Here is a 14,207-nt window from a genome sequence, read left to right as displayed (position 1 = left end):
TATGCGATGCGATGCGATCGAGACATGCAATGCTATGATGATGAATCACGGAGCGAAGAGATAAGAAGGGAGAGAGAGACGTATATGTCTCTCGACGAAGAATTCCGAGTCCACGAAGGAAAACATCAGAGCAAAATAATCAATGAGCTAGAAGACCCCGCCATCCCAGCTCGCTCTCTTCCGCTTGTTATCACTCGCTTTGCGGAAATGCAGATCCTGCGGAGAGACAAAGCTTGTTCCGCGGTGGTGCATCGTGTGTGGCTGACGTACAATGGTGCCTGTCAGAAGCGCCTGCGCCGTCTGAAGTTCCTGAGACACTGTGGAGTACGGCACCGGAGGAGCCGACTTCTGAGAAGGATGTGAACGAGCAAGGTCTAACGCTTGTCCCTGACGCGAAGTGTCAATGGTCATGGGGTTGACATCATGTCCGTCAGTGGCATGGCTGCTGAAGTAGTGCAAATCGAGGTAGGGGACGCCGTGGAAATCATTAGGGTTTGTGGGTCGCCAGAAGTCAGCCCCTGACGGTGACGAAGACTGCGCATGCATAGATGCCAAATCAGAGGGATGTGTGAACGGGACAGTGTCGAAGAAAGGGAGGGAGCGGGTGCTCGTGATCTGTGGTTGCGAGGCTCCATGGCTTTGGGACAGGTGGGTAGACATATACCGATGTTCGGATGGGGGAACTGAGATAGATCGGCCATGATGAGAGGACGCATGCATGTGGGGATGACCCCGTAGAGGGCGAGTCGAGGTGATGGGTGTTGCAGGGGGAGTGGAATGTGTCAAGTCGACGATATCATCCATGTTCTGCTGCGACATGGTATATATTTCCAGGGCAGAGAGGTTCAAAGGCGCCTCTGAATCATCTTTCTGCACTCCAATCTCACTAGTGGTCTGAGCGGTATCGCCCGAAATCTCCGCTTGATCATTGAGTGTGATCGACGCCAGCTCGATCTCGTCAATGCCTGGCAGAGCAGGGGTGTGGATCTGGAGCGGATGTAGGCCGGTAGCTTGCTGCATCCCTGAGAGTCCAAGGCCGGGTGTACCAAACCCGAATCCGGGACCGTAGTATGACTGCTGGGGTTGATGTGTCCGTGCACCGAAGATGAGGTCACCAGCGTAGTTGGAGTGGTGTGTGAAGCCTCTGAAACTGCTCGGCGCGAACATCTCAGGGTCTGAAAACGTGGAATGCGAGTCCCCAACACCGACGTCAGAGGTGAAGTCGTTCGGAAAGGAACTTGGAAAAAGGTCGTAGCGATCGACGACGCCGTGGTTGAGGTTATGAAAGGAAAACGGAGATGATGGTGCTGGAGACAAACCGTCCGCAAAAGATGACCCGCTGCTGGAGAATGCAGAACTATCGAGCCGGGGGTTGGCAGAAAACCAGTCCTGCGGACCCCACGCCGACTTGCCAATAGTGTTCAGGCGACGATCAAAGAGAGAATGGCCAAGCAGATAATCGGATGAAATGTGTGATGATGTAGGAGATGCCGCGGTTGCAGACCACGTCGCAGAGTTAAGAGGTGTGTCTATGCTGGACCAAGTCTGTGACTGAGAGGAGTCCGTGAGCTCTGAGAGAGACTGCGATGCACTAGGCATGAAGTCGGGAATAGATAGTGGCTCAGACAAGGGGTCTATCGTCTCCATGTCCATCTCTGCAAGTCCGTCTGGCGAAGACGTCTCATCGGGCTGAGAAGGGTCGTGCACAATGGGCGGGCATCTGAAGAGCCTGGTGCCACCCTCCTCCTCGCCACCTGAGCTATCGTCATCTTCAGAGCACGTTGTGCTCTCTGGGACGCTCTTCGTCCCACCTCTGAACATACCCTGCCTGGACTGTACGCGCTTCTTGCGGGCAGGGCCTATGTGGCTGCTGTGCGCAGTCAACTGATCATCAGTTGCTGAGCGAATGGGAAGTGGCTGGACACACTCTCTCCGCTTTTTAGGCGCGTTCCGTGGCTTATAGCCCGCTGCTTGATACAGCTCTGGGAACGCGTTGCGGAAACGGTCACGGAGGTCAGTCGAGCGTCGATTCTGCTCCTGGAAGACAGGGTCTTTGACTATTGTCGCCCAAACGGTACCATGCTTCTCATAGCCAGCCTTGAGAGCGCGGTCCTCTTCCTCGGTAAACGGACGACGCTTCTTACTACGCGTTTTCTCAAAGATGGAGCGTCCATCCGGGAGAGTTGACCGTATTTTGCTGGAGAGATGGGTCTTAGCATTGGGATAGTGCTCCTTATACGCATCAGGGAAATAAGTGCGAAATCTGGCAAAGTTCAGGTATAAATATGAAGAGACGGGAATTAAGGAGTACCAACCGGTCCTTGAGGTCGACAGGTGAGCGGTTGTCGAATGTGAGTTTCGGATCTTTCAATATGGCCTTCCAATTGCCGACGCCCCACTGAGGGAACAGGATTAATATGTGAGACATCAATTAATAGCCATATGTACCGTGTTACAACCCTCGACGAGCATTTGGGTCTCTTCTTCGGACCATTTCTTGCGCGGTTTCTTTTGCTGAATGATGAAAGAGCCAACTGATTCGCGGTAGTCGCCATCACCAGCGATCTTGCGCATCTTTCCTTTGCGTTCTGGCATTGGAGCAGAGGTTTCAGCAACATGCGAAGTGAGGCCGGTGTCGTCACGAAAATTCCACGCTGGTACAAGCCTGGGTGAAGATGGAAGCGCAAGCGACACGCGCCTTTGCTTTAGCGCAGAAGAAGTGGATGACGCTGAGGAAATGGAGGAGGATACTGAGGGAAAGGGGGCAGTAAAGGAAAAGGTGACAGCGGTTGGAGGATTGCAAGTCGATTCTGCTGATTCTGACATTGCAGATGCTCGACAGAGACAAGACCTGGATGAAAAATGATAATCTTTTGAAGTGTTATAATGAAAACCGGGAGAAGTAGAATCGGATATGAATTGCAGGAGGCAGACCTCGCGTGAGGGTATCGCCGGACACGTTGATGGACAGGCGTTGTCACTGTACCGTACAGCCTGCTCAGATAGTTACGAATCGTTGAGTCGTGGATTGCAATGAGGACAGAAGAAACTCGGAGAGGATGAGCACCCAGATTTGACCTAACAGATTCTTTGAGACTAGTTTAGGTTACTGGACAGCATGCTGTTAGTACTTCACACCCTAAATGAGGAAGCCTGCATTCGATAGCAGTGCCTCTTCCCCTACTACGGCTTAAACCCTCCTTCCCTACGGCTCAAACATACCCTCATCAGTCCCTCTATGTCATTCAGAATCTGCATCGTGTCTCAACGTGCTCGCAAACCACCGTTATAACCTTCGTATCTGATCCGGAACCGCAAACGTGTCCTTCTAAAAATTCATACAATGAATGCAGCATGTCACAATCGATCATTCTTGCTCCGGGGACAGTCGCCTTGGAAAAAGTCGGCGCCCATCTCTACGTACAGTGTGAACGTACTCATGCCGCCGTAGACACATGTGGGGCCATCCTCTGCTCCACGCTCCCCAACTTATCTATCCACGCTCCAAGCCGCGTCGCTAGCTCGCCTATTTGTGCGCGCGACAGAACACGAGGTTGCACCCACGTGATGCGCGCTTTTTGATCCACCTGGTCCAAGGAACCTCGAATCAACTTGAGGCTAGCGGCAAGTACCGATGACAATTAGATTATCAGCACATGCAACGCCCTGGTTTCAATTCAACAAGAATGCACTGACCTCAGTGCTTTCATGATGAGGTGTTCCACTTCGTCTACTGGAAGTAGCGTCTCCTCGGCGATAGCCTGGAAAGACATCGTTCGGTCATTCGCGTTCCGTTTGAACACTGATTCGATCAGCGCCATCAAACATATCTTCTGTCGAAGGAAGGGGTAGTTCTCTTCCAGAATCGGCTGTGGCAGAGCTCATTTGTCAGATGGTCGGCTCGGCTCGGTGCGGGTCTCCGCGACAACATGCACGTACCTCCTGCGGAAATAGTGGTGCCAGTGCTTCGAATTTGCCAATGTTGCCTTCGTTGAATGTGAACAACAGCTTCTTGATCCAATCATACTTCGTGTTGTCCAGCGCGTCGAGTATTGGGTGCATCAACTAATACCGATGAAGTCAGTCAGCGATCATCCTCAGGCTGTGACCGACGAAAGTGGATGTTTCAAATTCACGGTATCTGCTTACCAGCTCCCCAAAATTATAGATAGTGTCGCCGAGGAATGCCGAAATGCCAAGGTCGTGTGCGCGCAGCAAACGTTCTTCTGAAGTAAGGTCTGTTGCTACATCGACACATGCCAGATACAGCAGAGAGTGCTTATAATATGGCGCATATTCCGCTTTGGCCTGTTTTCGGCAAGTCAACGAGGTGAACTGCAGCATTCTCGAAAATTCTCGCCTTATAGTAGTCAGCGGCTACTTTGTAATACGAAGCATTGACGGCAGTGTCAACTCCTTCCAGTCGATCGAGTGTTTTCCAGGCAGTATCCATATCCGTCTTGGTACCCTCTAAATCGCCGTACACCAGCTTTGCATATGCAATGTTTGCAAGCAGCAGCACGTATGCCTCCTGTGATGATTCGGCATCGATCCGTGAAAGTATGGAGTTGAGGAACAAAAGCTGTGTTTGTGGGTCTTGATGGAACTGTCAGGTCAGATCATTTGGGAATTGGGGGTCAAACCTACTGTCGATCTCCTTGGACACTTTAGTCCCCATCTCCACAAGTTTAAGTTGGTTCAGTTTGGGCTCAAAGTCGCGCACGAATCGCTCAAACACATCCACACGGAAGGGCCGCGACAACGGGTGGTCAAAAAACTCATATAATTTGAGCGTTAGTTGATGCCATAGTCTGCGTGATTGGTGAGTAGTGAGTTTATTGTGTTAATTTCCCTCTTACTTTCTCGTGTGGAGTTTGCCGAAAGATTCAAAAAATGGATGGAGTTCCGCTGGGGTAGCTGACAGGGCAGTCGCAACGAACTCATCCAGATCCAGTTTGGGCGGTTTGGGTAGTTCTACTGGCACTGATGGGGATGACGGCATGGTTTCCTCACTGCAAGCAACGTGGCCTAAGTTTAATGTCCTTGTGATATATGAGAATTGAGTGTTGCGGTGAATTAGACGTGACGCGTACGTCCTGTGCCACACAAGGCGTAGAAGCGTGGTAGCGAGAATTTGGCCTTGTTTGACAAGAGCCTTCAAAAATAACACCGCCAAATAATGGAACGATTGCCACCTTGACTGCTGCTGCGATCCAGATGATTGCGGGTCAGTCATGATGATCAAGTATGTCTAGATAACAAGAAAGAAAGTTAAGGAGGGATTTCATGAACTTAAGTTTCAAAGTCTTCTCATAGGTTGATTCGTCCGCAGCACATCACCCGTGCCAGCCATAATAAGGTTGCACTTGCTTGATGCCACTGTCAACAGGCCCACGTGGTTTCAGTGCATCAAGCCTTGGCAGTGGAATCTGTCTAAGCAGGGCTCGACGGTGGATGGATCCTGTGGCATCTGCTATACGTAGTAACATTTGGTTCGGTGTCAATCCCATGGATGATGGTGGAACATGTGATAACTTCGACCGTCAATATACATATCCTCTGCATCAATCACTAGCTAGTGCCAACTTTGTTAGCAGAAGCATGTCCCCCTGTGATTTTTCGAAGTACTTCGCTGCTCCTTGCGCTGCGGCCCGCGGGCGCAGCGTCACGTGATGTGATTTGTTAGGTCGGAGCTGGCAACTGCCGCAGTATCACAACGGTTGCACTTATCTTGATCGCGATTGTTTCCAACATACTGCATCTCTCTCACTTATTATCTTATTCGTCATGGTGAGCCGCACATGCAATGACAAGCCTTACCCTGATGGGCTCTGGACAGTCATCCGGAGTGATAGCAGCTTCCGAATGCCTCCAAGCATTCACAGAATTGAAGATGAGCAAATCGCTCAAGTACATATTGTTCAAGTTGAACGATAAACGGACACAAATCATCGTCGACAAGACTTCGGAGAATCCTGACTACGAAGAGTTTGTGAACAGCTTGCCTGCCGATGGCTGCCGATGGGCTGTCTACGACTTTGAATATAAGTTGGAAGATGGGTCCCAGAGGAACAAGCTCTGCTTCGTCTCCTGGTAAGTCTGTAGTCCATTTGGCCGACCATGTGTCACATCAGGGTACCAATACAACTAGTTTCTGTGCTTAACTCACAACTCCAGGTCACCAGACACCGCACCGATTCGGGCAAAGATGGTGCACGCATCCTCGAAGGACGCACTGCGGAAGTCTCTGGACGGGATTGGCATTGAGATCCAAGGAACGGACATGACGGAGGTTGCGTATGAAACTGGTCCGTCTCACCTATATGAACTACCAAGTTGCGATTGTTGACCATGCCACCTAGTTTTCGACAAAGTGAAGCGTTTGAGCCGATAGAAAGCAGTACTTTGTGCCACTCTCCTTTGATCTGTGATGTTAGCTGTGAGTGCTCTTTTGAAACTGCTCTCACGCTGTCAATCTTATGAGATGTTTCTCAGCAGAAGATGCGCATTACTATAAACCTTTTTTGATGTAGTAATCGTGAAGATAGTTGTATAAAGCTGCAAAGGATTCACACTTTACTGTACGAGCACATGTAAAAGACTTTTCCAGAGTATGAAGCGCTCGAGTTCCCATTGATCAGATGTACATGAAGCGTCGCTGCGTGGTGAACAACGGCAAAAGGGAACACAGTGCCCGGGAACCTGGGGTATAACTGGGCACTAAATGAGAATGACTGATAAAATGCTCCAAAACATGCCTTGTACACGAGCCCTCATTATAATTGTGGACCCCTGCTTACTAGAATTCAAAGTATGGCGGCCATTGGCTCCAATCCAAGGTCGAACGTATCAACTGATAGACCTGACAGTGATAAAGTTGTGTCCTGTACCTGTCAAGTTACAGCACATCATGAGCCCGTTCAGTACCATCATGATTGATTGCACCAGTTGAGCCCTCAGTAACATCACCTACAACATATGAGTAGAAAACAACGAGTGATGCACAGCAGTCGAGGGGTGACTCATCGTGCTTCATGTGAAGTTGGAGAAGGGATTCATATTGTAAGTTTCTTCCTGGTGCAAGTGCGGAACAATTGCGAAGAAGTTGTGGAGCTAAAAGTGCATTTTTAAGTTGTTTGGCAAGAGCCTTCAGAAATAACAGCACCAAATATTTACTCCGCAACCCTAATGTATTGATAGCACCCGCCGGATACCATTGAAACTGCCAGTGATTGACGGCTGCGTCGGTGTCTGTTAGAACTGACAGACAGACAATGTCACTGTCAGAACCTGTCTGTCAGTGTTCATGTGATTCAACTGATTCTAGACAAAGTGTTCCTAACTGTCAGACATTACTGCCAGGCTGCTGCTGCTCTAAGCGTCAGCCGGCGTCACTGCAAACCACAAGCATTGGTCATGTGCATGAACTACAGCCTTGGGCGCGACAAAGAGCTGATTGTAAGGACATTCGATATGATCCCATGACAGGAACAAACACGTAAATATGGAGGCGAATTGCGCCGCGTTGCAAATGACCCATGAACCTCGTGTGTCTATTTTCTCTCTCTCCATTTATCTCCCTCTCTCTCTCTCCCTCCCCGGATCTCAAACAGCGAATCCTTCAAGGAGCGGAACTGCGATGGCGTCAGTCGACGATTCAAAGACATCTCGGTTATCTATCCCCTGTATGGATCTAAAAATACCAGTATGTGCTGGCACCGCACCATAAACATACATATCAACTTAGCTCAATGACATCCCTGCAGACGTCTATCGTACGACTTTTACAGACGAACTGTATTCCCTCTCCAATGGATACACAACGGATTAGCCATCTCCTCGCTGAGCAGCGCCTGGAGCTCTCATTTATCAGGGAGGAATTAGATCGCGCCCGAGCAGAGGTTTCGCGCCTCGAGGCTAAACAATCTGGGACCATGGAAATGGTCCAGAAACTAGAAGCGCTACGGTCTCCCGTTCGCCGTATGCCAATAGAGATAATGGCAAAGGTCTTTGATTTCTGTGTTCGGGACGAAGAACTTCAGGAGCTCGATCCTCTTCGGGCTCCCTTGTTATTGTGTCAAGTCTGCAGCGCTTGGAGAGAGCTCATGTTTTCTCTCCCTTGTTTGTGGAGGACTCTCAAGCTTGGCTTTCCATCCGTAACGCCAAACTGGGACAACGTCATGCAGTCAAGGATCATGTCTATGCACGTGTGGATATCGCGCACGAAAGCTCTTCCAATTTCCCTAACTCTCGAGCACCCGAGCAACTCTCCGATCACGTGGGCAGCTCTTATGTCACTTGACAAGGAGCTCCTGACTCTTGGATGCCGCGTTGAAGAGCTTTGTCTTAGATTTTCTCCGTTGGCACTTAGCTCCTTGTTGACAGTCACCCAAAGTCCACTTCCGCACCTACGGCGTCTTGAGCTTCATAACAGCAACCCTCTTCCTAGTAACGACAATCCACCTCCATTATCTCTTCATGATGCACCCAGCCTACGCAGCCTCTCGATTGCGTGGGGTACTCTTGACACCACCAAGTTCCGCGTTCCTTGGAGCCAACTGACAGAGTTGTCCCTTCAGTACGACGCCAGCCCCTATTGGAATGCCGTTCACAACGACTACCTCATTGTGCTCCGTCAATGCCCCAATCTCAAATGTTGCTCTATCGGAATAGGAATGACAATACTCGACCCAGATCCAGATACGATCGTACCTGTCTCACTTCCCAACCTCGAATCAATGAAAGTACGCCTCTTCTGTCAAACGCTCTACACCCAACAGTTCTTCGATGCGCTCCACGCACCAAAACTGCACACGTTTGAATTTCAGAACGTCAGTCTTGCCATGGGTTCATTCGCCAGCCAAACAGAACCCCTCCCCTTCATTTCCCGAAGCGCAGCAACTCTCGAAAACCTGTCCTTTGACACTATTAATATATCCGATGCCAACATGCTTTCATGCCTCTCCCAGCTTCATCGCTTAAAACGCCTACGTTTCCTGCCTGGCCCTCTTCAGCTCAATCACAACCTCGTGGACAGCCTCGTGTTATCCGGAGCATCTCAAGGCGCCTCCATCTGTCCTCAACTCTCATCGTTGAGTCTCAAATGCTCGAAGCGTATTTCCGTCGATAGGGTGACGGAGCTTGTAGAGTCGAGGTGCAGTGCTAGCCCTAAGTTGGGAAAATTTTGCCTGCGGATCGCAGCATTTGACTACGGGCAGGATTCACGGGATAACACAATCGCCGAGCTGAGGGAACGTCTGAATCAGTATGTGGAGGGGGGGTTACAGCTCTACCTGATGAAGGCAAAGCCGACGGGTTGAAGTGATGTTGGATCTCAGCTACTGGTTGTGCGTACCGTCCACTTTTACTGGCTTGGCGGACATCCCTTTTTCTTGGTTCTCATTCACCATTACTGAAACAATTACGTCGCTCATACCCCTGATGATCATTGCTCGCGCCGCGGAGCGTTCCCTGTTGTTGTACCTTTTCTTCTTTCGTCATCCCCCTGTAAACCAGCGATCAAGAAGTTGTCATTCCAGTATTCTAGTGCCTTGATAGTGTCTTAAATAAATGGCGGTGACCTAGTACAACCACGGAACTACTCTGTAAGGCACCCTTTTCACATAAGCTCGCCACTGGTCTCCAAAGTTTCCCTGCAACATCGCCTCCTCCATCCGGATACGTTCTCCCAGCCCCGCATAAATTATATGAAGCGTAGCCGCCCAAATGCATCCCAAAGTCAACTTGACCCACTTGTCTGATGAAGGAAACAAGCCCGAACAAGAAACCAGCCATGACTGAGTGTGGAAATGACAGGACAAGACGCCCAGAACAATACATAAGACACCAAAGTAGCTGGGGTGTCGAACGATGGAATAAGGGCCAGATGTGACCAGCTTATGGTCCTGGCGGATACTGAGCTCGAAAGTGAAGAACCTGCCTAGAGTATAATAACAGTAGACACGAACAGCACCGCCGATGATGCTCAGGCAAGACCCGGCGATCAGTGCGGGTGACAACGCGGAATGGTCCATGGCCGAGAGAGAGTTACTGCGGACTAGAAGAGTAATAATGGATTTCGATATGGCAGTTGATTCCTTTCCCGTTGTGTACGCAAGACAAATATCTGACAAAACGCACACACCGAGAAAGCTCTTGAAGGGCAATTGATCAGTAATGTGCAAGTGGAAGTGGCGCTGGAAAGTACCTTCACTGCAAGATGCACCCAAGGGATGACAACCTCCACACCAGTAGGATTCAGAAGCTCTTTTGAAGGAGGTCTGGCATTTGGGGGTGTCATTGCATAATACTGCCCTCCAGCGGCACAGAGAAGCAAGCAAATCTTGGCAGCAACCATAAATACTGTTACTGAAAGTAAGGGAGCACACAGAGGTCTCAGAAGCTCAACACAAGCTATATAGCGACCGTACAGCCAGTGTCTGCTGGCGGCCAGCAGCTGCTCTGACAAGGCACGGTCTGGCGTTCCGAAGTCCGCTTGATTTCAAATGCATTCTCACCCGCAACTTGCCGCAAGACTCCTTGGCATGCACGACGACGTACTTCGCACCTTCACATGTATCCTTGTAACGCCAGTATCAGAATCTGTGAGCCCAGTCGAGGATCACATAATTGGCCTGGTGACCCTGATCGCATGTTGACACTGTCACCGATCTGCAAGTTGACGGAAATCACTGCTAAAGCCTCGTCTGGACAAGCGCACGAAGAAGGATTCACCATATTTCAATGAACTGGATCGAAGCATTCCTAAGCTCATCGTCTTCGGACGTTCACCTTTGCACCACCTTCATGGTTCATATGATCTTTTCCGTCAAGGAATAGCGTTCATCGATGGGCTCGTAAACCGCTTCGCGAGAATCAATGTTCTCGATAATCATGGTTCGTTCACACGGCAACGTCGATTCACTTCAACAGCTGCACCTGTTCGTGCTTCCTTTCTTTCCGTCCCGCAACTGCATCTCGTCGACATGTTCTCAGCACTTACAGTCCACAATCAAAACCTATAACATTGATACCGATTTCTGCTCGCAATTACTGAAATTACCACATCTCATCCGCCTGATGATCACTTCTTACACCCCAAAGCGTTCTCTGTTATCATACCTTTTCTCCTTTCGTCATCCCCCTGTAATACAGCGATCAAGACGTTGACATTACAGTATTTCAGTGCCCTAAATAAATGACGGTGATCTAGTACAACCACGGAACTAGTTTGTAAGGCACCCTTTTCACGTAGTCTTTCCACTGGTCTCCAAAGTTTCCCTGCATCATCGCCTCCTCCTTCTCGATACGTCGCCCAAACCCAGAAAAAACAAGACCAAGCGCAGCCGTCCAAATGCATCCCAAAATCAACTTGACCCACTGGCCTGATGAAGGAAACATGCCCGAACAAGAAACCAGCCATGACCGAGTGTGGAAATGACAGAGCAAGATGCCCAAAACAACACATAATGCGCCGGAGTAACTGGGGTGTCGAACGATGGAATAAGGGCCAGACGTGACCAGCTTATGGTCCGGGCGGATGCTGAGTTCGAAAGTGAAGAACCTGCCTAGAGTCGAGTAGCAGTAGATACGAATGGCACTGCCGATGATGCTCAGGCAAGACCCGGCGATAAGTGCGGGCGATGACATGGAATGGTCCAAGGCCGAGAGAGAACATGAATCACTGCGGATTAGGAGGGTAGTGATTGATTTTAAGATGGTATTGGATTCCTTTCCCGCTGCGTATGCAAGAAAGATATCTGACAAAACGCACACACCGGCAAGGCTCTTGACAAGCGATTGGATCAGTAATGTGCAAGTGAAATTGGCGCTAGAAAATACCTTCATTACAAGAGGTATCCAAGGGGTGGCGGTGATAACTTCGAAACCAGCGGGCTTCAGAATCTCCTTTGCAGTAGGTCTGGCATTTGGTCGTCTTGTTGCATAATACTGCGCTCCAGTGGCACAGAGAAGCAAGCAGATCTTGGTTGCAACCATGATGTTACTGAAAGTGAAAGTAAGGGAGCAAACTGTTAGAGGTACTCATCATTTGAAGGTCCACAAACTCCACACAAGCTACATAGTATTAGCGACACAGCTAGGGAGTAAAGGTTTCCGCAGGCTCCCCCTGGGAATATTTGGGATCTTAAATGATTTATGTACGTAAAATAAGGTTAACACTTATTCTCGCCTGAGGCTGCAACTTCTACATACTCCCTTTCCAAATTTATGTGTAACAGAGCATACACGTTGGCGTGCTTCCTGACACCTTCCCATGCATCCCTGCATGCGACGCTATTATCAGAATTCATGAGCCTAATCGAGGATCGTACTCGGCTGATTGCATGTTGACACTGTCACCGATCTGCAAGCTGACGGAAATCAAGTACCGCAAATATGCCTCGTCCGAACCAGCGCATGAAGACGAATTCATCATCGGATGAACCGGATCGAAGGATTCGGAATTTCAGTGCCTTCGGATGTCCTTCAGCTTTCACTTTAGATTAAGGTCTCAGCACCGTCAAGACTTGTGACCACGTTGTTGCTCTATCAGACGCCTTTTTCAATTGACAGCTCATGCCCTTTGAACCTCGAAAACTGGCGCCTTTTGAGTCCATACTCACCCGAGAAACTGGCGGATGAACGGCAAGGATTTTTGAGCCCAACTCTTCATTTCACGATTACTGAAACAATGTCTCTCGTACCCCTGATGATCATATCTTGCACCACGGAGCGTTCTCCTTTCCTTTCATCATCCCCCTGTGAACCAGCGATCAAGAAATTGTCATGTTAGTGCCTTGATACATAGCGTCTTGAATACATACATTACAGTCATCAGTACAACCACGGAAATAGTCTATAAGGCACCCTTTTCACATAGTCTTTCCACTGGTCTCCGAAGTGTCCCTGCAACATCGCCTCCTCCTTCACGATACGTTGTCCAAACATATAAAAAACAAGACTAAGCGCAGCCACCCAAAGACATCCCAAAGTCAACTGGACCCATTGGCCAGATGAAGGAAACATGCCCGAACAAGAAACCAGCCATGACCGAGTGTGGAAATGACAGAGCAAGATGCCCAGATCAAGACATAATGCACCGGTGTAGCTGGGGTGTCGAACGATGGAATAAGGGCCGGATGTGACCAGGTTATGGTCCTGGCGGATGCTGAGTTGGAAAGTGAAAAGCCTGCCTAGAGCCGAATAGCAGTAGATGCGAATAGCACCGCCGATAATGCTCAGGCAAGACCCGGCTATAAGTGCGGGTGACAACGCGGAATGGTCCAAGGCCGAGAGGGAACATAGGTCACCGCGGACTAGAAGGGTGGTGATTGATTCTGAGATGGCATTTGATTCCTTTCCCGTTGCGTATGCAAGAAAGATATCTGACATAACGCATACACCGAGAAAGCTCTTAAAGGGTAATTAATCAGTAAAATGCAAGTAGAATTTGGCGCTAGAAAGTACCTTCAATGCAATAGTTACCCAAGGGGTGAAGGTAACAACTTCGAAACCAGTTGGATCCAGAAGCTCCTTTGCAGGAGGTTTGGCATTTGGAGGTGTTATCGCATAATATTGCGCTCCAGTGGCACAGAGAAGCAAGCAGATTTTGGCTGCAACCATACTGTTACTGAAAGTGAAAATAAGGGAGCAAACACGAATAAGCCTCGTCCAAACCAGCGCACGAAGAAGTATTCATCGTCGGAGAGTTTGTAGCACCCTGTTATGACTTCGATCGCGAGCTTGCTCGCTTCACAAAACCACAAAGATAGAAAATTCGAACACACTCACGGCATTCACAGGGTTCAAGACCCCAAGCTCCAGGACTTCCCCAGGAGGTTTGCTTCAGTTCGCTTCAAGGTATAGTTGACGGCATCGCCAAGTTACTTGTATATATACCTCACCACAACGCACCAGTGCCGAGAAACTGACGAATGAACGGGGAGGATTTTGAGCGCACTGGCAGTTCTCAACAAATTGAACGAACCTTATGTGCAGTGTATGAAAGTATAATCCCCGTGTCTTATGCCATCAATTTCCGAGTAGCTACTGCGACGCTCCTGTGCTGCAACGCCTCCAGACGATCCATGGACCGTGCAATCTAAAGGCATAACTCGATTGTTCGGATAGGTCACATTAACAAAATCTCAATAGAACTGGAATGATCGATCATGAGAGTCTAGAGAGAAGTGACTGAGCCCGAAGTG

At 49.4% G+C, this 14,207-nt stretch overlaps 7 protein-coding genes across 7 annotated transcripts; 2 read left to right on the top strand and 5 right to left on the bottom strand.

The window, feature by feature from the left end:
• Window position 1: 1 nt before the first annotated feature.
• On the bottom strand, window positions 2-3,132 carry DEU56DRAFT_896271 (uncharacterized protein). The gene is made up of 3 exons (XM_041356415.1): window positions 2,449-3,132; window positions 2,316-2,398; window positions 2-2,263 (listed from the first exon to the last, which is right to left on the bottom strand). Exons 1-3 carry the CDS (start codon window positions 2,824-2,826, stop codon window positions 148-150), a joined length of 2,577 nt encoding a protein of 858 aa, XP_041201443.1. The 5' UTR covers window positions 2,827-3,132; the 3' UTR covers window positions 2-147.
• On the bottom strand, window positions 3,112-5,132 carry DEU56DRAFT_841972 (uncharacterized protein). Its single transcript, XM_041355020.1, has 7 exons — window positions 4,860-5,132; window positions 4,648-4,811; window positions 4,361-4,596; window positions 4,150-4,308; window positions 3,940-4,065; window positions 3,697-3,869; window positions 3,112-3,618 (listed from the first exon to the last, which is right to left on the bottom strand). The coding sequence occupies exons 1-7, from the start codon at window positions 5,000-5,002 to the stop codon at window positions 3,438-3,440; spliced, it is 1,182 nt and encodes a 393-aa protein (XP_041201442.1). The 5' UTR covers window positions 5,003-5,132; the 3' UTR covers window positions 3,112-3,437.
• Window positions 5,133-5,682: 550 nt separating this feature from the next.
• DEU56DRAFT_841970 (actin depolymerizing factor) lies at window positions 5,683-6,653 on the top strand. The gene is made up of 5 exons (XM_041355019.1): window positions 5,683-5,790; window positions 5,840-6,093; window positions 6,178-6,308; window positions 6,363-6,439; window positions 6,496-6,653. Exons 1-4 carry the CDS (start codon window positions 5,788-5,790, stop codon window positions 6,392-6,394), a joined length of 420 nt encoding a protein of 139 aa, XP_041201441.1. The 5' UTR covers window positions 5,683-5,787; the 3' UTR covers window positions 6,395-6,439; window positions 6,496-6,653.
• Window positions 6,654-7,231: 578 nt separating this feature from the next.
• On the top strand, window positions 7,232-9,507 carry DEU56DRAFT_866617 (uncharacterized protein). Its single transcript, XM_041355398.1, has 4 exons — window positions 7,232-7,296; window positions 7,363-7,418; window positions 7,489-7,705; window positions 7,767-9,507. Coding segments are annotated over exons 2-4 (1,773 nt in total). The 5' UTR covers window positions 7,232-7,296; window positions 7,363-7,416; the 3' UTR covers window positions 9,321-9,507.
• On the bottom strand, window positions 9,508-10,471 carry DEU56DRAFT_866615 (uncharacterized protein). The gene is made up of 2 exons (XM_041355397.1): window positions 10,208-10,471; window positions 9,508-10,154 (listed from the first exon to the last, which is right to left on the bottom strand). Exons 1-2 carry the CDS (start codon window positions 10,355-10,357, stop codon window positions 9,582-9,584), a joined length of 723 nt encoding a protein of 240 aa, XP_041201439.1. The 5' UTR covers window positions 10,358-10,471; the 3' UTR covers window positions 9,508-9,581.
• A 737-nt stretch (window positions 10,472-11,208) lies between these two features.
• On the bottom strand, window positions 11,209-11,997 carry DEU56DRAFT_919578 (uncharacterized protein; the record flags this gene model as incomplete). Its single annotated transcript, XM_041358286.1, has 2 exons — window positions 11,209-11,787; window positions 11,842-11,997. 2 exons carry the CDS (start codon window positions 11,995-11,997, stop codon window positions 11,209-11,211), a joined length of 735 nt encoding a protein of 244 aa, XP_041201438.1.
• A 642-nt stretch (window positions 11,998-12,639) lies between these two features.
• On the bottom strand, window positions 12,640-13,778 carry DEU56DRAFT_189187 (uncharacterized protein). The gene is made up of 3 exons (XM_041344983.1): window positions 13,468-13,778; window positions 12,825-13,413; window positions 12,640-12,759 (listed from the first exon to the last, which is right to left on the bottom strand). The coding sequence occupies exons 1-2, from the start codon at window positions 13,621-13,623 to the stop codon at window positions 12,835-12,837; spliced, it is 735 nt and encodes a 244-aa protein (XP_041201437.1). The 5' UTR covers window positions 13,624-13,778; the 3' UTR covers window positions 12,640-12,759; window positions 12,825-12,834.
• Window positions 13,779-14,207: the final 429 nt, after the last annotated feature.

Source organism: Suillus clintonianus (assembly GCF_016758775.1).
Source record: "Suillus clintonianus strain FC179 chromosome Unknown DEU56scaffold_172, whole genome shotgun sequence".
NCBI lineage: Eukaryota > Fungi > Basidiomycota > Agaricomycetes > Boletales > Suillaceae > Suillus > Suillus clintonianus.
The sequence above is the reverse complement of the archived record's forward strand: the minus strand, read 5'-3'. Positions and strand labels throughout refer to the sequence as shown.

Bases quoted from the DNA above. Each gene is read 5' to 3' on its own strand.
- DEU56DRAFT_896271 (XM_041356415.1), bottom strand. From the start codon at position 2,826: ATGTCAGAATCAGCAGAATCGACTTGCAATCCTCCAACCGCTGTCACC. The intron at 2,399-2,448 runs GTACATATGGCT...CTGTTCCCTCAG, and splicing joins TCGTCGAGGGTTGTAACACG to TGGGGCGTCGGCAATTGGAA. The intron at 2,264-2,315 runs GTTGGTACTCCT...GAACTTTGCCAG, and splicing joins CCTGTCGACCTCAAGGACCG to ATTTCGCACTTATTTCCCTG.
- DEU56DRAFT_841972 (XM_041355020.1), bottom strand. From the start codon at position 5,002: ATGCCGTCATCCCCATCAGTGCCAGTAGAACTACCCAAACCGCCCAAA. The intron at 4,309-4,360 runs GCGAGAATTTTC...TGCCGAAAACAG, and splicing joins TAGCCGCTGACTACTATAAG to GCCAAAGCGGAATATGCGCC. The intron at 3,870-3,939 runs GTACGTGCATGT...GCTCTGCCACAG, and splicing joins CACCACTATTTCCGCAGGAG to CCGATTCTGGAAGAGAACTA.
- DEU56DRAFT_841970 (XM_041355019.1), top strand. The intron at 6,094-6,177 runs GTAAGTCTGTAG...TCACAACTCCAG, and splicing joins AAGCTCTGCTTCGTCTCCTG to GTCACCAGACACCGCACCGA. The intron at 6,309-6,362 runs GTCCGTCTCACC...CATGCCACCTAG, and splicing joins GGAGGTTGCGTATGAAACTG to TTTTCGACAAAGTGAAGCGT.
- DEU56DRAFT_866617 (XM_041355398.1), top strand. The intron at 7,706-7,766 runs GTATGTGCTGGC...ACATCCCTGCAG, and splicing joins GTATGGATCTAAAAATACCA to ACGTCTATCGTACGACTTTT.
- DEU56DRAFT_866615 (XM_041355397.1), bottom strand. From the start codon at position 10,357: ATGGTTGCTGCCAAGATTTGCTTGCTTCTCTGTGCCGCTGGAGGGCAG. The intron at 10,155-10,207 runs GTACTTTCCAGC...TTGCCCTTCAAG, and splicing joins GGGTGCATCTTGCAGTGAAG to AGCTTTCTCGGTGTGTGCGT.
- DEU56DRAFT_189187 (XM_041344983.1), bottom strand. From the start codon at position 13,623: ATGGTTGCAGCCAAAATCTGCTTGCTTCTCTGTGCCACTGGAGCGCAA. The intron at 13,414-13,467 runs GTACTTTCTAGC...TTACCCTTTAAG, and splicing joins GGGTAACTATTGCATTGAAG to AGCTTTCTCGGTGTATGCGT.